Source organism: Hemiscyllium ocellatum, chromosome 14 (assembly GCF_020745735.1).
Source record: "Hemiscyllium ocellatum isolate sHemOce1 chromosome 14, sHemOce1.pat.X.cur, whole genome shotgun sequence".
NCBI classification, from domain to species: Eukaryota; Metazoa; Chordata; class Chondrichthyes; order Orectolobiformes; family Hemiscylliidae; genus Hemiscyllium; species Hemiscyllium ocellatum.
Genome location: NC_083414.1, coordinates 6,296,839 through 6,318,691, shown reverse-complemented (window position 1 = coordinate 6,318,691; position 21,853 = coordinate 6,296,839). Strand labels below are relative to the sequence as shown.

Below are 21,853 nucleotides of genomic sequence, written 5' to 3'. Positions count from 1 at the left end.
TTTATTGTCACATGCACTAAGTACAGTGAAAAGTTTTGTTTTGTGTGCAGTACATACAGATCATAGGGTGCTGACAGAGTGGAGCATACAGGGTTACAACTGCACTGGGTGGGGGGGGGAAGGGGGCACAAAGCAAAATCAACGTTATTTGAAGTTAGAGAGGTCTATTCAGGGAAGAAGTTGTTCTTGAATCTGTTGGTACATATGTTCAAACTTGCATATCATGTTTCCGTTCAGGCTTCCAGCATCATCGACGACCCCCCCCTCCCTGGTAATGCTCTCTTCCAACCTCTTCTGCCTGGTGTAGAGGTTGGAAGAGAGCATTACCAAGGTGGGAGGGGTCCTTGATGATGTTGGAAGCCGTTCAATGGCAATGAAAGATGTAGATGTAGTCCATGGATGGGAGATTGGCTTGTATGATGGTCTGGGCTGTGCACACAATTTTTTGTAGTTTCTTCTGGTCCTGAGTAAATCAGTTGTCACACCAAGCTGTAATGTACCAAGGTAGAGTGCATTATATGGTCCATCTGTCAAAGTTAGTGAAGGTTCTTCTGGATGTGCCAAATCTCCTCAGCTTCCTGAGGAAGAAGAGGTATTATTGGGTCGCCTTGATGGTCGCATCTACATAGGAGGACCACGGCAGATTGTTGGTTATTGTCACTCCTCGGAACTTGACGCTCTCGGCCCCCTCCAATTCCACTTCCTGAAAACATCTGCCAAATGTGTGTGATGGGAGAAGTGGCTCAGGTACCCACAGAACCCATGACGAGTACCACAGAGTTTCCTGGGTGGACATTCACAACCGTTAGCGAGTGACTGCTGATAATGCACATGAATGCGAGCATTTTGTGGATTTAGCATGAGGATCCTTCAACCCTCCTACACTGCAGCTTTCCACAGTCTTTCTCTATTTAAATAATATTCAGCTTCTCTATTCTTCCTGCCAAATTCCTGCCTGTTTTTCTGCATTCTATTCCATCTTCCATGTTTTTGCCCACTCACTTAACATGTATCTCTATGCCCTGCAGTCATTGTGTTATCCTCTCTGCTTGCCTTCCCACTATCTTGTTATCATCATCATAAATTTACAACCCTTTGTCATCATCACAGTTCAAAGTACTTCTGAGATCTGAAAATTTTGAAATTGTACCTACACCTCAATCTAGGGTGTCATGAATATCATGAACAGTCATAGTCCTTGTACAGACACCAAGACAGCCCCATTTATATATCACTTCCTGTAGTCCAAAAACCAACTGTTCACCACTACTGTTTCCTTTTCTCACTTGGCCATCTTTGTATCCAACTGCCATGGACCTTTATCATGATTATAGATATGTCCCTGCCCCCTCGATTCTCGCTGAAAGTTTGTGTCTAATTTTCAAACCTCAAGTTGGGCTCACAGTGGGAAAATGCTTGGCAATCACTATTCCATATAAATAATTATCATCTATTATTAGAGTTTGCAATTAAGGGCAGAGTAACTAACCATATTGAAAGTCTTTCATTGATTAGAAAGAGCCAGCCGTAGTTCTGTGTTTTTAAAAATTTAACCTAATCTTTTCTTATCAACCAGTTCAGAGATGTTGTTATGCATGTCTAGAACAGGTAGGACTTGAACACAGATCTTCCGGTCCAGGGGTAGGACACTGTCGCTGCATCACAGGAGGACCCTCAGCTTGGATTTGTGAAGAAGAAGAGGCCTTACTTGATGAATCAGAGACCTTAATCAACTCTTTAAAAAAAAATGCATTTAATGTTATTTATATGGACTTCCAAAAAGCATTTAATGAAGTCCGTCATAAGAAATAGTGAGCTAAAGTCGAAACTCGTGCGACTTATGTCAAATTATTGACCTCTTTGGGAAATTGGCTGAGTGTAAGAAATAGAGTAGAGATAATGACTCTGATGATGTGACCAATGGTGCCCCACAAGAATCTGTCGCTTCATCTGTTTGCTATATTTTGTAATTACTTAGCCAAGGTATTGCAGCAATGGTTTGCTGATGACATACAGGTGGAATTTCAAGTGGTTAAAGATGGAAGCATAAGATTACAGAGATGTTAGTCAATTCACTGCACGCACAAAATGGTTGCATATGGATTTCAAGGTAGGCAAACATGATCATCCACTTAGGGCCAACAGAAGGTATGGGGTGCAGAGGCTTCCAATTATAAATGGTGCTGGTCCAAAGAGACTTGGGAATTGAAGTGCAAAGGTACTTAAAATGTCATGAGCAGGGACTGAAAAGACAAGTGGACTGATAATCCCGATATCTAGAAAGCAAGAATGTTAGGAGGTAGATGTGCTTCAGTGGTACAAAGTCCTGATGAAGTCAGACAAGGAGTTAATGTGAATGGTTCTGAGCACTATACTTTCTGAAGGATATATTGGCCTTGAGGGGAGCGCAGTGTTGTGGCTGTCAGTTTGAGACTGTAGAAGAGGTTGAGAGTGAAGTTCTCAACGTTCTGGTGAAGACTTAGAGAAAATGAGTACAGGGTGTAGCTTCATAATCAGCACTGTCTGATCCAAGAACCTTTGTGGTCTAACTGGTACTGCCAGTTACTGGTACACCCTCGAGGCTGTGCACCAATTTTTCTTCTTTTTGTTTTACTTCCGGCCCACTTTATCCAGTTTCGATACTCTTAATCCCTTTCTATTATCCAGTTGGAAAATCATTCATCCATTGTATCAAGTGGAGGTGTGGTCTTTACTCTGAAAGTGGTTTTGCATAGAGTATATTTGACCTTCTGGCCCAGCTACAGTGCTGAACCTGTGGAGTAGCATGGTATGACCTGCAGTCTCAAGTGCAATAATATTGTAGTTACAGAAGAATAGGAGATCTCATGAATGCGTAAGAGGCTTTCATTAGCAGAGGAAATTGAGATGAAGAGCCACGAGGTTATGCTGCAGCTCTATAAAGCCCTGGTTAGACCACACTTGGAATATTGTGTTCAGTTCTGGTCGGCTCATGATAGGAAGGATGTGGAATCCTTAGAGAGGATGCAGAGGAGATTTGCCACTAATTGCTGCCTGGACTGGAGGGCATGTCTTAGGTTGAGGGAGCTAGGGCTTTTCTCATTGGAGATTAGAAAGATGCGAGGTGACTTGATAGAGGTGTACAAGATGGAGGGACATAGATAGAGTGGATAGCCAGAGACTTTTCCCCATGACAGAAATGGCTATCTCGAGGGGGCATAATTTTAAGGTGATTGCAGGAAGATTTAGAGGAGATGTCAGAGGTTGGTTCTTTACTCGGAATGGTGGGTGTGTGGAATGTACTGCCAGCAGTGGTGGTCGAGTCAAATGCATTAAGGGCATTTGAGCAACTCTTGGATAGGCACGTGGATGATAGTAAAATGAAGGGTGTGTTGGTTAGTCTGACCTTAGAGTCGGATAAAAAGTCGGCACAGCATTGACAGCCGAAGGGCCTGTACTATTCTATATTCTATGAATGATATAATCTTAGAAAGTACAGAGCATTCGAGGGACTTTGGTGTGCCTCTCCATAAATCCTTGAAGGCAGCAGGACAGGTTAATAAGGTATTAGAGACTTGCCTTTATTAGTCAAAGTATTGAAGATAAGAGCAAGGAGGTTTTAATGGAGCTGTACATAATGTGTAAGGCCACTGCTGGATTAGTGCAGTTCTAGTTGGCACTTTAAGGAAATGGTTGCTCTAGAAAGAGTGCAGAAGTTGTTCACCAGTATCTTGCTTGGACTGGAGTGATTCAGCTATGAAGAGAGATGCGATAGGCTGGACTGTTTGCTGAACAGCAGAAAAGGCTGAAGGTGGATTTGATTTGATTTGTACAAGGTTCTGAGGGGCATAGGATAGATGGGGAAACCTTTTCTCTCTCAGTAGAGAGATGAACAACTGGGAAAGAAGGGGATATGAGGAAACATATTTTCATCCTGCCAGTCGGGAGATCTGAAGCATACTATCTAATAAGGTAATAAAGGCAGAACTTTCAAGACATTTAAGAATTATTTAGATGTGCGCTTGAAACGCTGTACCCTGCAGGCTACGGGCCAAGAACTGGAAAAGAGGGTTAGAATAGATGGATGGATAGGATGGATCAAAAGGCCTTTCTGAAAATTTTTCAAAAAAACAACTTTCTGAAACGTACAGGATGTTGAATGAAGTGGATTGGGGGCATACAGATGTTTCTCGTTGTGAGGAAGACTAAAACGAGAGGACGTAGTTTAAGAATAAGAGGTCTCCTCTTTAAACCTGAATGAGGGGAATTGTTTTTCTCTGCCACAGGGTTGTTAAAGCATAGAAACACAAATTGCTGAAGAAGGGTCACTGCACCCGAAACGTTAATTCTGCTTTTTCTTCCTTGATGCTGCCAGACTTGCTAAGTATTTTCCTGCAATTTCTGATTTTGTTTCTGATTTCCAGTTCCGTGGCTTCTTGTTCAAGTGTGGAATTATTTTCTGCAGAAAATAGCAGAGGCTGGTTTTTAAAAAATTATTGTAGAGTTAAATTTTTAATAAGCGGGGGTAGACCAGGAAACGGGGTTGAGACCAGAACCAGATGATCTTATTGATTGTTGGAACAGGCTTGAAGCACTGAATGACCACCACCTGTTCTGAAATCCTATGTTTGGAGTTGCAGGATTTTTGATGCAGTGATGAGGAGTGGTCTTGTGTATGTCTAAGCTGCTGTGGTGTGTGGCCTGATGAGGAATTTGGAAATGGGGATCCCATGCACATAAGAACAAGAGTGAGCAATTCAGTCCCTTGAACCTGCTCCAGCAGTTAATGCAATCATGGCTGATCTCATCTCGGCCTCAACTATTCTTCTGTTCTTTCCTGCTTGCTCATAACCCTTCCATTTGTTACTAATTAAACGTCTGTCTATCTCTTTTTTTTTCAACCTTTTCAATGTCTCGGGGTCCACCAAACTCTGGGGGAATGACCTCCACAGATTCACAATCCTTTGAGAGAAGTAATTGCTCATCTTTTAAATCCCTCACCTGAAAACCATGACCCCCTCCTCCTAGATTGCCTCACAAGAGGAAACATCTTCTCTATGTCTACTTTGCGAATCACCTTTGTATTTTATATACCTCAGTTAGATTTTCTTTCATTCTTCTAAAACTTCAGAGAATATAGGCCTTAATTGCTTAATTTCTGCTTGTAAAACAAGCCTTTCGTGGCTAGAATTAATTTAGTAGGTGTTCCTTGAACTGCCTTCAATACAATTAAATCCTACCCATTTAGCTAAAGGGTAAATAAAGGTTCCAGGTAGGCCCTCTTGTGGTGCAGTAGTCGTGTCCCTATCCTTGGACTGAGAGACCTCCTGGATTCACGTCCCAGAGGGAAAACAGAGATACCTGCTAAAGTAACCAGACAAGTGAATCCTGCTATTTTTCCCCTTAGTGAGGCCTCGCAATATGAAGGAAAGAGACATGTACAGAATTTACAGAAACAGGCTATTTGGCCCAACAGTTTTGTGCCAGAATTTGTTCCATATGAGCCTCCAACTTTTTCTTTATTGAACCAGGTCAGCAAACTCTGCTTTTCTCCTCCTTGTGTTCACTGGCTTCCTATTAAATACTTTCTCATGGTCTTTGCCTCTGCCTCTCCATGTGAGACCAGCTTCTCTTTTTATACAAAACACATGAATCTGTGCAAATTTAGACAATTCATTTAAAATGTAGTGGAAGCAAGACTCTCATTGCTCTGTTATTACAGACACATCGCATCCAAGTCTGTTATGGTTGAGCCTTTTGTTTTACCTATTGCTGTTGCAAAGCAGGTGTTGTGTTTGTGCCCAGGATTTTCTCCAACAAACATGTTTACAATAGACTCCATGAATGATTGGAGAAAAGCTTTACTTCCACAAGGAGTAAACCATAAATGCCCTATTTGAGGGAAAAGAGCCAGCCAGCCAATTTTAAGGTGGGGGGGGGGGGTTGTGAAGCAGTCAGATCTAATAAAATGGAGCTAGATAACCCATTATTCATGAAAAATTAGGAAGATCAATGTTTATGACCAGCTAATTTATTTTGGCATGCAAGATTGCCAAAGGACTGTTGACTAGGTAGAATATCAAACATTAAAATATTGGAATATTTGTAATTTTTTTTCCTTCATACTGTCTTGACCCCAATCGTCTGAGATTGCTGAGTGACTTTGTTGTTCTGTGTACTGCCAATAAGTGTTGCAAGCTATTGCTAAGGAATAAGTGAAGGTATCAATTGTTTCATGTGACTTATCAAGCATACTGCTTGATTTATAGCTGTCAAAACCCTGCAAATTCATTTACTTCAAGTATTTATCCATTAGCTTGTAACATTATTATTGACTGCTTTACCCCTCTTTCAGGCTCCTTTTGAAAGAAGTGCCTATTCATGTCCTGCACCTCTGCCCCCCACCCTTTTCAGTTAGCATCCTCTGCTAGTGGAGGCAGCTTTTCCTTATTTACTTGATCAAAACACTGAAATATGAAAAGCAGGAAAGTATTCATTTATAAAAAAAACAACTCATATTTTTAGAATGACCCAGTTAGTAATTCTACAGTTGAGCTTCAAATCGGAAATCCTTAAGCCTGGAGATCACTGATGATGATCATAGTGATCACTGCTTTTCCACAGGGTTCCACTATCTGATATTTGAGTGGAAAAGTTCACATTTACATTTCACAGGCTAAAGCTCTCTTTAAAAAGTGAACTGAGAAATGTAATGTGAATGCATTGTTTTCCCGATCGTACCACCAACAGTAATTCCAGGCGATAGTATTTTGAATAAAGCATTTGATACTCTTTCAAAATGTATTTAATGCCCTGCAATACGCATGTAGTGTATTGATGCAATTTGTTCCATATGTTTTATGTTGCCCCTGAATTAAATATTGGTAACCGTTTCAGCTCGTGGGGAAATACAATCACAGCGACCATCGTTGGAAAGCAGTTTGAGTGAGAAGTATAATGTTTATGATGATACAAAACTTACCAGCTTATAAAAACCCAAAGAACTGTGGGTGCTGAAAATCAGAACCCAAAACAGAAATTGCTGGAAAAGTTCAGCAAGTCTGACAATATTGGTGAGGAGAAAGCAGAGTTAATGTTTTGGGTACGGTCAGCATTCCTCCTCACCGATGCTGCCAGAACTGCTGAGCTTTTCCAGCAATTTCTGTTTTTGTTCCCAGCTTATGATATCATTTGCAGCTCTTGTACCTTATTGCAGGTTGTCAAATTACTAGCCACAGTGATCTGAACTTACCTGTTCTCCTCCTGTTTTAAGCTGCAGGCTTTTAAAATCTTGGCTGTACTGGGGAAAATAACGTGTGTTTATGTAGTGCCTTACATGACTTTGACTAAGAATGCTCCGTTGAGCTGCAGTTGGTACTGTAGCTTCACGGGTGTGAAATCCTGTAATGCAGTGAACATGAACTCAGTTGCATTCCAAACTTGCTTTCTGCAATAGTAACTTTGCATAAGCTTAGAGATACCATACTGTGGATGTTTTGAGTCATAAATGACATTTCCAATTACATATCTAACTTAAATTGCAGCAGTATACTTAAAAATTAAGTGTATTGCTCAAAGATACACAAAGTTGAAGCTTCTTATCTTGCACTCATTAGCTGGGACACAAGAAATTAAACTGTAGAAGGGCACGTCACTTCCCACGACATGAAAGGGTGAACCGCAATGGTAAGATATGGGAGCAGATGTAGGTCCGTCAAGTCTGTTGTACTGTTCAATGAGATCATGACTAATTTCATTTTCTCAACTCCACTTGCCCTGCCTTTTTTCCTTCGTCACACTTGATTCCCTTACTGATTAAAAATCCATCTCTCTTCATCTTGAATATACTTAATGACCGAGCCATGACAACTCCCTGTAGTAAAGAATTCCCCAGATTCACTTCCCTTGTATACAACAAGTTTCTCCTTCCTTCTGTCCTAATTGGACAATCCCTTTCTCTGAAAATTATGCCTTCTGCTCCTCGACTGTCCTACAAGAGGAAACAATCTCTCTGAATCTATCCTGTCAAGCCCCCTAAGAATTTTGTATGTTTCATTATGGTCATGCCTTAATTTTCTGAACACCGAGTACAGACCCAATCTGCTCAACCTCTCCTCATAAGACACACTCTTCATACCTAGAATTTGCCTCGTCACCCTTCTCTGCATTACCTACAATGCCAGTATATCTCCCCCCCTCTTCCCCCCCTCTCTCTTCTCCCCCTCTTCCCCCCCTCTCTCTTCTCCCCCCTTCCCCCCCTCTCTTCCCCCCTCTCTTCCCCCCTCTCTCTTCCCCCCCTCTCTCTTCCCCCCCTCTCTCTCTCCCCCCCTCTCTCTCTCCCCCCCCCCTCTCTCTCCCCCCCCCTCTCTCTCTCCCCCTCCCTCTCTCTCTCTCCCCCTCCCTCTCTCTCTCCCCCTCCCTCTCTCTCTCCCCCTCCCTCTCTCTCTCCCCCCCTCCCTCTCTCTCTCCCCCCTCCCCTCTCTCTCCCCCCCCCCCTCTCTCTTCTCTTCCCTTCCCCCCACTCTCTCTTCTCTTCCCTTCCCCCCTCTCTCTCTCTTCTCTTCCCTTCCCCCCCTTCTCTTCCCCTCCCTCCTTTTTCTCTCCCTCTCGCTCTCTCTCTCTCTCTCTCTGCTCTTCCTCTCTCTCTCCCCCCCTCCTTTTCCTCTCCCTCTCGCCCGCTCTCCCTCTCTCTCTCTTCTCTTCCTCTTTCTCTCTCTCTCTCTCGCCTTTTTCTCTCTCTCTCGCTCGCCTTTTTCTCTCTCTCTCGCCTTTTTCTCTCTCTCTCTCTCTCTCGCCTTTTTCTCTCTCTCTCTCTCTCTCGCCTTTCTCTCTCTTGCCTTTCTTTCTCTCTCTCTCTCTCGCCTTTCTCTCTCTCTCTCTTGCCTTTCTTTCTCTCTCTCTCGCCTTTCTCTCTCTCTCTCTCTCTCTCTCTCTCTCTCTCGCCTTTCTCTCTCTCTCTCTCTCTCTCTCTCTCTCTCTCTCTCGCCTTTCTTTCTCTCCCCCTCTCCTTCCCCCTCTCTCTCGCGCTCTCCTTTCTCGCTCGCGCGCGCTCTCTCTCTCTCTCTCTCTCTCTCTCTCTCCCTCTCCTTCCTCTCTCTTTCTCTCTCTCTGTTGCTGGATCCCTTCAGTCAGTGAATGTACTTTACAGAAGAATGTTTTCTCTTTCTCGCTCTCATATGAACACCTTCCAACTTCCTACTGTGTCAGCTTCAGCCTTTGTGTTTTCCTAGCCTGTAAGGGTAATGAGGCATTCACCTTCCAGAACAGTCAAGATGAGGGAGCTGAGCTTCATAAATTCAAATCTGCTCAGTGTGGTGTACATGAAAATGTATCAGGATTGTTATATTACATGCATATTTCACTCAACTTATTAAATTACAAGTTATTTTCCTATTGAGTATGAGTTTTGTTAAGAGTCTTCGATATGAACCAGAAATGTAGTTATCTGCCATCCCACTGTGAAGTATGTGCACTTCCAGCCCCTGGGTGAGAAGGATATACTGCCACACATTCCACAAGTGAACAAATATTACCAGCTTATGTCCACCGATCCATTGACACGAAGAACAGGTGTCCCGAATTCTTCTGAACAAATGCACCTCCCCTGTTATGGTCAAGTGCTGAGCAGATGTGTAAGGCTCCCAGCTTTCCCAAGACTTCCTTATTTTTATACTCCATTGAAATAAAGGCCAACAGGCAACTCACTACCTGCTGGACTTTGTTGTTGGCTAAAAGGATTTTTGAAATAATAACAACTAGTTTTATTCACAATACTACCAAATGGGATTACTACCAGTGATGTTATTAGGAAAACTCCTAAATGGTTCACCTCACATTCCTAACTTTCTTTCCAGTTAATGGAATACCTTTTTGAAATGTAGTTAGTTATAATGTAGTCTTTATGTGCAAGCAAACTCCCATAAGCAGCAAATAAACAAATAGCCAGATCCTCTTTGAGTTTAAAAATTGATCAGTAAAAAGAGGATAACCCCCCCCCCCGCTCATGTTGGTGTTCTGGGATTTTCTATATTGACACAAGATAGCAAATGAGAACTTGCCTCAACATCTCATGTGAAAGGCAGCATCTCTGACAATGCAGGATGCTCTGTGTCCGGTGTAGGGTCAGCTAGTTTATGAGTATGTGTGGAATTTGAATCTGCAACCTTCTGATTTGAAAGCAAGATGCTACATACCGAACCATGGTTGACAGCTGTAACTGCTTACTTTTATTTATGATGCAAGATTGAGAACTTCTGCAGATATCGCTGTTATAGGTTGACTAGAAAAACTTGTGATCTTTGCTACCTAGAAGGACAAGTGCAGCAAGGAAACATCACCATCTGCAAGGACCCCTCCAAGCCTCTGATCATCCTGATTTGGAACAATGCCACTGTTCCTTCACTGCCCCTGGGTCTAAGTACTGAAACCTCCATCCCAGTAGGACTGCAGTAAATCAAAAAGGCAACTCTCTACTACATTGTACAGGGCAGTTAGTGATGGGCAGTAAATGCTGGCCCGGGCAGTAAATGCTAGCCCAGCCAGCAACGTCCACACACTGTGACCTAGTAAAAAGTCAGAAGTCACACAACACCATGTTATAGTCCCACGGGTTTAATTTGGGAAGCTGCTGTGAAAGCTTGTGATTTCGAGTAAACCCGTGGGACAAGAACTTGGTGTTGTGTGACTTCTGACCTTGTTCACTCCAGTCTAACACCGGCACCTCCACATCGTAAACTAAAAAGAAAGGAGATTTTTAATTCATTACCTTAAATGCCATACTTCTGACGTTAAGTTCTTTGAGGAAGAAAGAATGGAAATGTTAGAGATTGCTTTTTTTTTTGTCTGATATAACTTATTAAAAACAGAAAATCCACAGAATCTAGATTCTGTTGACAAAATTGTGATTTTCTTTTTAGGTTGGATCAGCATGCTCAATTTATGTTGAAATGCAGCATTAATGCTTTTATCTTTTGCAGGGCTAGGTATATTGGGCTTATGACATTAAAACACCTAACTCAATTTTAGATCTGGTTTTAATATAATTGTCATTCATTTTTACAGCTATCTGGTTGAACAGAGGGATGTGGAATTAAATGTCAAAGATAAATGGGACAGTACCCCACTGTAAGTACAGATTACATATAATATATTATAAATCTTCTTTTATTGTTCTCTAAATTCTGCATTCTATTGGAAGGTTCAAGCCTCCCAACTACAAAAGCTTGCTTACTGTTCTGTTTGTGTCCTACTTCTGTCAATATTTCCATTATTAGTTCCTATGTTAACATTTATAATGGGATTTGCTCGTGTCACCTTGTCATAGTGTAATCTTATGGCTTCATTTCTCTGTTTCTCAAATTGCTGTACCTTTCTTTTCAATCTGGCTGAATAATAGTGGATGGTATTTTCTATTAGTAGGAATAGATTTTTAACTTCAAAATGAATATTTAGAATAATATCTACTTGTGCTTGTTCAATTAAACCACTCCCACTCATCAGAAATCTGTTACATTCCTCTCCTTTTTAAGATTCCTCTTTTAAACCCTATCTCTTTATTAAGGTTTTGAACACCCCTTCAAAACACTATTCCACCTTGACATTCTTTATTTCTGATTATGTCTCTTCAGCTGTCTTGGAGTTTTTTTTCCCTAATGTCATTTATATGACTGCTGTTGTAGGTCAAGCACAGCCTACATTTTTAATCTATCTTGTACACATGTATCTGTTTGGTGTATGCATGGTCTCAGAACGTGCGCTTTGAGAGATGTTTGCTATTATGAAGCTGAGGTGTCCAGACATTGCCATAAGGAAGGTGTTAAAGCTCTTGTTTCTCTCTACCATGTTTATATGCAGTGTGCAAACCTTTCTGCACATTTATTTGCAAGGTATGGATGTCACTCGCTGGGCCAGTATTCATTGCCCATCCCTAACTGTCCTGGCGAAGATGGTGCTGAGCTCATCAGCAAGTGTTCTACTTATTTAATATGATGCTTCGTTGCTGTAATTTTGATTTATTTTTTCAAACTAACTTTTGTGATGGTTCAGTCCTATGCATGAAAGCCATCCTTCAGGATCTCACCCATGTGTGAGCACAGCCCTGCTGTAAAACACGTTTCACATTACTAAACTGTAGAAAGAATTCACTCTTCATAACTATGATAGAGTCAAAAAGTGTAGCGCTGGAAAAGCATAGCAGGTCAGGCAGCATCCGAGGAACTGGAGAGTCGATGTTTCGGGTATAAGCCCATCAGAAAAGAAGTTAGGTTAGAGTGGTGCTGGAAAAGCACAGCAGTTCAGACAGCTTCCAAGGAGCTTTTGCCCGAAACGTCGATTTTACTGCTCCTCGGATACTGCCTGAACTGCTTTTCCAGCACCACTCTAATTAAACTCTGGTTTCCAGCATCTGCAGTCATTGTTTTTACCCATCAGAAAAGAATCCCTACAGTGTCGAAGCAGTCCACTTGGCCAAACAAGTCCACACCAACCCTCAGGAGAGCATCCCATCCAAACCCGTTCCCCTGACTAATGCACCTAGCCTACACGTCCCTGAATACTATGGGCAATTTAGCATGGCCAATTCACCCTAGCCTGCACATCTTTGTGATCTGGGAGTAAACCGGAGCACCTGGAAGAAACCCATACAGAATCTGGGAGAATTTTCAAACTCCACACAGTTGTCCAAGGCTGGAATCGAACCTGGGTTCTGGCGCTGGGGACAGCAGTGCTAACCACTGAGCCACCATGCCAGCCTTCATCAGAAAATATAGAGAGCTGGCTTAAGCAAGGGCAGATCCGAGTGTTGAATATGAAGGGCTTTTACCTGAAACGTGAATTTTCATGCTCCTCGGATGCTGCCTGACCTGCTGTGCTTTTCCAGGACCACTCTAATGTAGACTCTGAGTGTTGAATATTCCCATTTAAAATGTGTTCAGAAAAGATGGGAAAGTAGAATAAACAGAGGAGGATTGGCATATTTAGAGCATTTCCACACTGGAAAAAGAGGACTTTTCCAGAGCCTTTAAGGACAGAATAGGTTTGACTAGAACTTAGGAATAAAAAGGTGCAATTATATTGCTTGGTGTATAATGAAGGCCACCAGCTACTGGGAGGCAGCTAGAGTAATAAATCTGCAAGGAATTTACTGAGACTTTTAAACATCAAAGTAGATGTAAAGAGGACTTTAATTACCTGTATATCATGCAGACATCGTCATTTGGCATGGAAACATTCTGACAAGGGTAACTAGGGATGTGAATAAATGTTGGTTTATCCAGGGACACCTACATCCCCTGAATGAATAAAGAATGATAGTGTTCTCAGACAACAAAACTGTGGGGCAACAGATAAGCACGGACCCTCTGTTGCATCAGTCTGTATCATCTACAAATGTGGTGCAGAAATTCATCCAAACTCTTTGGACAGCACCTTACTGATTCATGACCACTTCCATCTAGAGGGACAAAAGCAGTAGATACATGGGAACCCCTTCACCTGCAAGTTCCCCTCCAAGCCACTCACCATCCGATATATGGAAATATACTGCCGCTCAATCACTGTCGCTCAATCACTGTCGCTGGGTCAAAATTCTGGAAACCTCTCCCTAATGGCATTATGGGCAAATGGACTGCAACAGTTCAAGAAAGCTGCTCACCACCACTCTCGCAAGGGCAACTGAGGATGGGCAAGAAATGCTGGCCCAGCCAGTGACATCCACATCTTGTGAATGAATTAAAAAGTGGCAATGTTTGCAGGCAGCGAAACTGTAGGACGACTGTAACTGTGTGCTCACTTGGAAACGCACGTTTGAGACCTTCAATGCCGTTGTGTCATGCGCAAAGTGCACACTGCAGATATGCACCGAACAGTTGTGACATTGAAACGGGGTTTGGGTGAGGAAAAGATCTCCAGGGTCAGGGAGAAACATGGAGGGAATGTCTAGGCCAGTTGCTGTCTCCCCATTTTGCTTTGGTACTAACTGAAGCTTGTCAACAGTTTGTTGTTGAGTCATGTGTGGAAAAGGGATGAATGTAAACAGGGCACTGAGTAGCCGAATCCCAACCTGCAGCAACACGTAGTCGTAATCCTGAGCACCCATTTTATGAGGGCATACTCCTTCTGACTTCTCTGAATGAAATCACATTGCCTTTGTTGCTGCGTTAACGATAAACAAATTAAAATCAAAAATAGTTTGGGGGCCCTATAAATCAGCACTTCCAGATTCTCACGTCGCATTCAGCACTAACTGGAATTTTACTCACCTGTTTGCATTATTTGCATTATTTTCCTCAGCAAAATCTTCTACTTATTTAAAAAGACAGTCATTCCAGCAATGTTACTTTAAGAGATACGTTAGATCAGGTTATTTACTGCATCACTAACATCTTGCTTTATCAACAGATATTACGCATGTCTGTGTGGGCATGAGGAACTTGTTCAGTACTTGCTTGCCAACGGTATGGATTCTTCTAAAACTATTTAGTTTGATTTCTGTTTTCATCACCAGTATTCCATACACAGTTTTCATGTCTTTTTACCCTCCCTACCTTTTAAAGTTAAGCTATAGTCTAATCTAAGCAAATTTAATGAAAACTCAGGATCCAAGAAGGCTCTTTGACCAAAAACAAACCATTCTGGTCAAAACAGTATAAAGCAATTTAGTGGGTTTTTTTTTTGGACAAAGTAATGAAGGTGGTGCCAAGATACAGGCATTTCCTAATTGGACCAGGATTCAGGTTCAGTTGAGCTAATGGAAGTCTTCATCTGCTGGCTGTGGCAGTGCTGTTTTGTTTTTTGTTTATTCATTTGTGGAATGTCCTTGATACAGAAAGAGTGGGAATATATATTTTCAAATCAGCGTGGTGATGAATTTGCGTTGTGTTTTTAATTTTCAGTTTCCATTTACTATGTGGCCTTTCAGCAGTAGATAGAGAAACAGACATGGCAAGATGTGAGGGCAACAAGGTTATTCTAGCGGTTGATTTTAACTTCCCCAAATCCACTGGGGCTCCCTTAGTGCCAGGGGCTTAGATGGGGCAGAATTTGTTGGGTGCAACCAGGAATGCTTCTGTAGGTAGTCAGATTTGGGAAGGGCTTAAAAATGTGTTGCTGGAAAAGCGCAGCAGGTCAGGCAGCATCAAAGGAACAGGATATCATGATTACAGCCACAGAGAGGGTGCAGAGAAAGATCAACTCTATTATGTTTGGAATGGGGGAATGAGCCTGGCCATGTGATTGAAGCTTCAGTTTAGAAGTATTTTGGGAATAGTGATCATAATTCTATAAGTTTTAAGATTGTTATAGATGAGGATAACTAGTGATGTGATGAAGGAGCAGCACTCTGAAAGATAATACTTCCAAATAATCCTATTGTGATTTTTAACTTTGTCCACCCCAGTGCAACACTGGCATGTCCACTAACTTTATGCAGGGAATGTCATAAGCCCGATTGAGTATTTTGAAGGACCACTGAAGGTGGTTGAGTGTAGGACAGTGGATGTTGTCTGTGGATTTTACTAAAGCTTTTGATAAGATTCCTCATAGTAGGCTGGTTCGTTGCATGTAATTTGTGATCAGTTGACAAGTTGGATAGAAAAATTGGCTTCGTCATAGAGGACAGAGGGTAGTTGTGGGGGAGTGTTTTTTCTGACTGGAGAGTATGTGACCACACGGATGATTGGTGGGACTTCGGTTGTTTGTAATATAGTCAAATGATTCGGATGAGAATGTTGCTGGATTGATTAGTAAGATTGTACACAAAAGTTGGTGGATTTCTGGATATTGAGGGAGATTATCAAAGGGTATAGCAGGATGCAGATCAGTTGGAAAGTTGGGCAGAGAATTAGCAGGCTGAGCTTAGTCTGGGCAAGTATGAGGAGATGGGTTTTGGGAGGTCAACTGGAGTCACAGCCTCCTAGAGATGTACAGGCACAAACACAGACCTTTCAGACTAACTCCTCCATGCTGACCAGGCATCCTAATTAATCCAGTCCCATTGCCAGCACTTGGTCCATATCCATCTAAACCTATTCATATACCCATCCATTTGCCTTTTCAATGATGCAATTGTACCAACCTCCACTACTTCCTCTGGCATTTCAGTGCAGGATAAATTTTATTCTGCATCAAATCCCCTCTACTTCCATTTCCCAGTTTTATTTCTGCTTGGTGATTCATCCTTTTCCTCTTAATGTGACTGTTCGTACTTGTTTTGACATCTTGTACTGGATCTCAAAGTGCTTGTCAACGAAACTGGAAACCTTCCCAAATGGCAATATACTGCCAAAAATGAAGACCTGCTGGAAAAGCTCCGGTCAGGCAGCATCTGTGAAGGGAAATCAGAGTTAATGTCCAGTGAAGGTCCAGTGACCTTCACAAATGCTGCCAGACTTACTGAGCTTTTCCAGCAACTTCTGTTTTCGTTTCTGATTTACAGCATCCACGGTTCTTTCAGTTTTCATTCAGCAATCTACTGCCAGCTGTTGATCACAAAATTCTCATATAAATTGTACTTGAACATTTATTTACAAAATACAGTTTGCAGGTTTTGTGAGCAGTCAAAGCTGTGCACTACGCAGCAGCTCTGTAAATATTAATTTTTTGTTTTGTTATTGGAATGATTACTCAGGTAGTGTGTAGCTGAGCGAATCATAATCTCAAAGGGAGTGGAGGAAAAACTATATCTTAAGAAATAAATGGTTAAATTGTAATGTTTTTGCATTGACAGATTTACTTGATGAATTTCTGTTCTAATGACAGTGCTCCATAAATGGCATTAAGTATCAAGGCAATCACTTATGCATTCTGGAATATTAATTTAATAGAACAAATTAATTGTCACTGATTCAACTGGTTTAATTTCTTATTTGTTTTACCCAAATGATCAGTGACTCTAAGGCAGTTAGTCCAAGGCTTGAACTGAAATCGAATGTGTTACAGGAGCAAAATGTGAAGCCAACACATTTGACGGGGAGCGGTGCTTGTACGGTGCACTGAATGACTCCATTCGGAGGCTGCTGAAAGACTACAAACAAGTTACTGCCAAGTCGATGCAGAGAGATTATTATGATGATTTTCTGCAACGGTAGGAAATCAGCAAGAAGCTCTGTTTTGTCTGATGTAAATTCAGCAACTTATCAGTAAGATCGTCTGGGGTGGGAGGGTCAAAAGCTGTTTTGCAGAGCAGGGATTGGAGGACGGTTTTATGCATTGCCCACAAACAACCCCCCCAAGAGCTCCATTCCTGCACCTAACCTCGAGTGCGCCATCCTCCATTTATGCCACTGTTGCCAGCCAGACTTTGGCATTGAGGATGCTCCTTCCTGCTGTTTGCTTTTCTGTCTTTTTATTCCTTCTTGTTTGGACAGCGCGTCTTCCTAACTCTTAGAGTTAAGTGTGCCCACTTTTTGCATTGTTACAAAAGCAGTTCTCAGCTCTGTGTAACTATTGAAATGCATTTCCAATGCAATGTCAGGCCAGGTTTGAAGTGTTCTGTTGGAATCTTTTGGGCTGTGTGGGTACTCAAGAAACTGAAAGAAAGAGTTTGTGTGCGCCCCGTTCCCTGCTCTCCAAATATTTGAAACATTCCGTTTGGGTACTGATCGAAAGCCGGGGTTACTGTGTTCTGCTCACCGCCTGCAGCGTAAGCATCTACATGCAGATCTCCCCTTTGGCCTACAGAATCAAATTCTATGGCAATATAAAGAGGCAGCTACAGTAAACGTAAATGCAAGATTGTGATTGTCTGATTACAAGTAATAAAAGTCTTGTTCATAATGCTATATAACAGAGTTCCATTAGTATTGCTAATTGGTTTGACCTCATCAGTGGTAATATCAGCAGAAACCAGTCCAGTTGGTCATGCCTGTGAAATAGTTGGGTCAGTTTGCTAGCTCACTATTTCCCACTCTAGGCATGTTCTGCTTCCTTTTACTGTCCTTTCCAGTCAGTCTGTGTTATATATGCACTGTGAAATATTATCCAGGAGTATGGAATGGATGCTGAAATGGGCTTTCCCTCTGAACTCCTATTAAGTGTCAGCTCAGACTAACAAGTTGAAAGTCTCCTCTGTTTGTTTGTCACTTGCTATAAAGCACTTGGGAACATTTCTGAAGAGAAATAAAAGCAAAGTACTGGAGAGACTCAGCAGGTCCTACAACTTCTGTGGGAAGACAAATGGAGTTAACCTTTAGAGTCCTATATGACATTGCTTTAGAACGGAAATAAATATCCAAGTTGTTTTTCATGCTCTGTCCTGCTGTTGAAAAGTATCCAAAGAGCGATGAGTTTGAGTTATTTCTGTCTTTCATTGTTGGTCATGGGGCAGCTCGCTACTGTTAATTTGGACACAATTATCCTGTCAGAATACTTAACTCATAAACAGGCTTTTAGGTCCAACTTGCCAGACTACACTTCACTTTTGTATACTCTCCCCTGTATCACACTATTCCTGGTATCCTTGTGTTCAGGTCCCTCCTTTAAATGTATCAATGCTATATGCTTCCCTCTCTCAGAGCGGGAAGGTGTCTCTCATTACCACATTCTTGCTTTATTCCAAATCAGATCTTTTCAAGTAGCTATTGAATTATTTTGAATGTCTGTATCTGTGCACAATTGCACTTGAGTGCGTCAATTTATTTAACAGCTGGTGTATTCTTCATTGGTTTCCACACAGATTTTCCCATTGGGTCTTTCTATAGATCCATTAAATTTTACAGGGGGCAAAGAGGCCATTAAGCTCATAGTTCCTGTCAAGGTTTTGAAATTCTAGGCATTGTCAATCTGACAAGTGCAAGAATGGTTTGATGTTTTTAAAGTGCCAGGCTGTTACAGTAGGAGAATAGGAATGAAGTACATAGATGGGGCATTTCATGATTTAAAAAAAAATCATCTGAATGACCTAGGAGTTACAATGGTGACCCCTGAGCTGCTTCAAAATTAGCTTTATTTTCCAAAACTGACAGTCGTACAGCACGAAACAGACCCTTGGGTCCAACCAGTTCATGTTGACCATAATCCCAAACGAAACTAGACCCACCTGCCTGCTTTTGGCCCATTCCACATCTAAACTGCTCTGAATTTTTTGACCCCCACACCCCACCTTGGTGAGCACAAAGGGAAAACAGAAAGATGAAAATGGCTACAGCTGGGTATTGTGGCATTCTAATTTAATCCACATTCTAATTTAATTTTAATTCAATTTTTTTTTGTTTCAACGATTAGGTTATTGGAACAAGGCTACTATAGTGACATTTCCTTCCTTGTTCATGGCCAGACGCTCAGAGCCCATCGCTGTGTATTGAATGCTCGCTCAACATACTTCGCAGAAATGTTGCAGACAAAATGGAAGGGGAGAAAGGCGATAGCCCTCAAGCATCCATTGGTAAATGATGCAAGTTAGTGATGGTGTTTTACAGCACCGTAAGGAGCGCTTCGACCAGATTGTACTTTGTGTTGGCTTTCTGACTAACCTAATGGACTGCAACAGTACAAGAAGGTGGTTTGCCGTCGCCTTGAAGACAATGGGCGATGGATGCTAAACTATTGTTCTCCTCTTCCAATGAACTGAAAAGAAACCCTGTTCCATTCCCCCAAAAAATGCATAATTCAAATTATCTGTTAGCCTGCTTTTTTAAAAAGCTTTGAGTATCCTGTTCCTACTGCTGTTGCTGGTGAATATTCATTCCATATCCAAGTGATCCTTTACCTTAAATCAATTCTGACTTCTTTATTCATCCAATAGTGAATTTAGAGGTATGCATTTGGATTTGATTTCCCACAATAACTTTTCTTTCGCCAGATAAATTGCCATTGCTGCCATAAATTGCCAGTTTTCCTAAACTTGCTGTGAAGTTATGGCAGGAGAAAACTCCATGAATTTTGATTGGCGTTTTCTGGCTACCAACTTCCCAATGGTGGGAAAGATTCCCCTCGTCCTGCTTCTATAAAGTATTTTATAAATTTGAACAACTCCATCATTTCTCCCTTCATATTGAAAGTTTTCTCGACTCACTCTCGTAGCAAAGGTTCCCAGCCCTGATACCCTTGCAGTGAATTTCTTCTGCACGCACTCTTTTCAAGACTTTGGTGTTCTTCCTCTGGTGTAGTGCCCACAACTGGACACAGGGTTGGACTTTGGGACTGTCACCCCTCATCTCCTCTTAGGTAAAATCTCTGGCCTCTGCACATGCGCTTTTAAACGTGGAAATTTTGTGGTTGCTGTTGGTGGAGATGTCTCACCCCAGCACGTGCTGGCTGTTGCTTGCCTTTGTCAATGGATAGATCACTGACATGGCGCGCTAATATCCGCTTTTTTCACTCTTAAGCTGGCTGAAAGAAATTAGGACTTGTTCAGTTAAGTATAATTGAGTTTCTGATTGTGTAATAAGCAATGATTGGGGTTTGCAACCTCTCTGGCCCTGAAAAGTGAACAAGAGCCTGGAATTTCATTCTCTCAAAAGAAAATTAATGTTGCTTTTTTTATTGTTTTTCCTGTTTCATTCTTTCGTGTGCTTACCCTATCTGTATGTCCTGTCCTGATTTTGCTTTGTGTGCAATGATTAATTTATGTTTCCTGTTTTTTTTAAATACTTACTGTTTTCCGGCTTGTGCCTCAGTGAGTATTCTTCAGTCTGGCTGAGAATCCTCCACATGGCATATCCTGCCCACAGACTCCTCGTGGAGGGCTGTGAACTGAAACTAAATTGAATTCATATCTCTGTTGATGAACCTGCTCAAACTCTTGAGTCACTGTACATGATGAAAGTTGTCCTTTTGGCAATCTCAGCGAAATCTAAGCCAGTGTTCTAACTGCAGCACAACAATTGACAAACATAGATTTAGAATGATCCCTTTGCATTCCAGTTTATAAAAATCCCATATTTTTAAGAGTATTTCAGCTTGTTCTTGTTTATGTATCCGAACCCCAGGTCGTTCTGGAGAAACTCAGCAGGTCTGTCAGCATCTGTGGAGAGAAAACAGACTTAACATTTCAAGTCCAGTGTAATTGAGAACTGGACTCCATGTTGACTCTGTTTTATCCCCTCAGATGTTGCCAGAGTTGCAGGGTGTCCCCTGCAATTTCTATTTTTGTTTCAATTTTGCAGCATCTGCAATTTTTTTTTTTAATTGTCCCCAAGTCTTTCTGCTTGCCTGCTTCAATTGCAGTTTCACCACTTACCAACTGTTGAATTCTGAATTCTTTGCATCTTTTTTTCGCTGATCTCCCTTTTTATCATTGTACTCATTAACCAGTACACACCCATTTTCTTTTTATTCATAGGGAAAATGGGATTTGGTTATTGCTGGTCATATTCTGATTTCTGCCTTGCATATGCGAACAGTTTTGGGGAGGCAGAAAGTGAGTGACTTGTCACAGAACCATTTCTAGGTGTAGTCAGTTCTTCGAGAACACCATGGTTGCGTTCTTGTGCAACCCCGCTTTATAGAAAAAGAGGATCACACTTTAGAAACAGCACTTGAAGTGTTGGCGCTGTAGTCACGTTACACTCAACGTGTAAAGGTTTGCTGTTTAGAAACGATGCTTCCAATTCGCCAGTTGTATTACAGCAAATTCCCGTTGACATTGTAACAGAACGACCCGTATACTCTGGTGATTCCCCAGCTCAGGTGAAATAAAACAAGGAACTGTGGATGCTAAAGATCTGAAACAAAAACAGAAATTGCTGGTGAAACTCAGCAGGTTTGGCTGCATTTATGGAAGGAAAGCAGAGTTAATGTTTCATGTCCGATGACTGTTCATCAGCACTGTTAGCTCGAAAAACCTGATATATATGCTGAAGCCGAAGGGGTGGGAGGAGAGGGGGATGTGGAAGGCAACACGTGAGCCAATATGTGGACACGGAGTCCTAAGACAAAG

At 41.8% G+C, this 21,853-nt stretch overlaps 1 protein-coding gene across 1 annotated transcript in view; it reads left to right on the top strand.

Moving 5' to 3' along the window:
- Window positions 1-21,853, top strand: part of abtb1 (ankyrin repeat and BTB (POZ) domain containing 1) — a 46,413-nt gene that overhangs the window by 1,592 nt on the left and 22,968 nt on the right. The window contains exons 2-5 of the mRNA XM_060835062.1: window positions 11,041-11,103; window positions 14,377-14,432; window positions 16,915-17,059; window positions 19,198-19,357. Coding sequence (XP_060691045.1) covers window positions 11,041-11,103; window positions 14,377-14,432; window positions 16,915-17,059; window positions 19,198-19,357 — 424 coding nt within the window. The remainder of the gene's footprint in view (window positions 1-11,040; window positions 11,104-14,376; window positions 14,433-16,914; window positions 17,060-19,197; window positions 19,358-21,853) is intronic.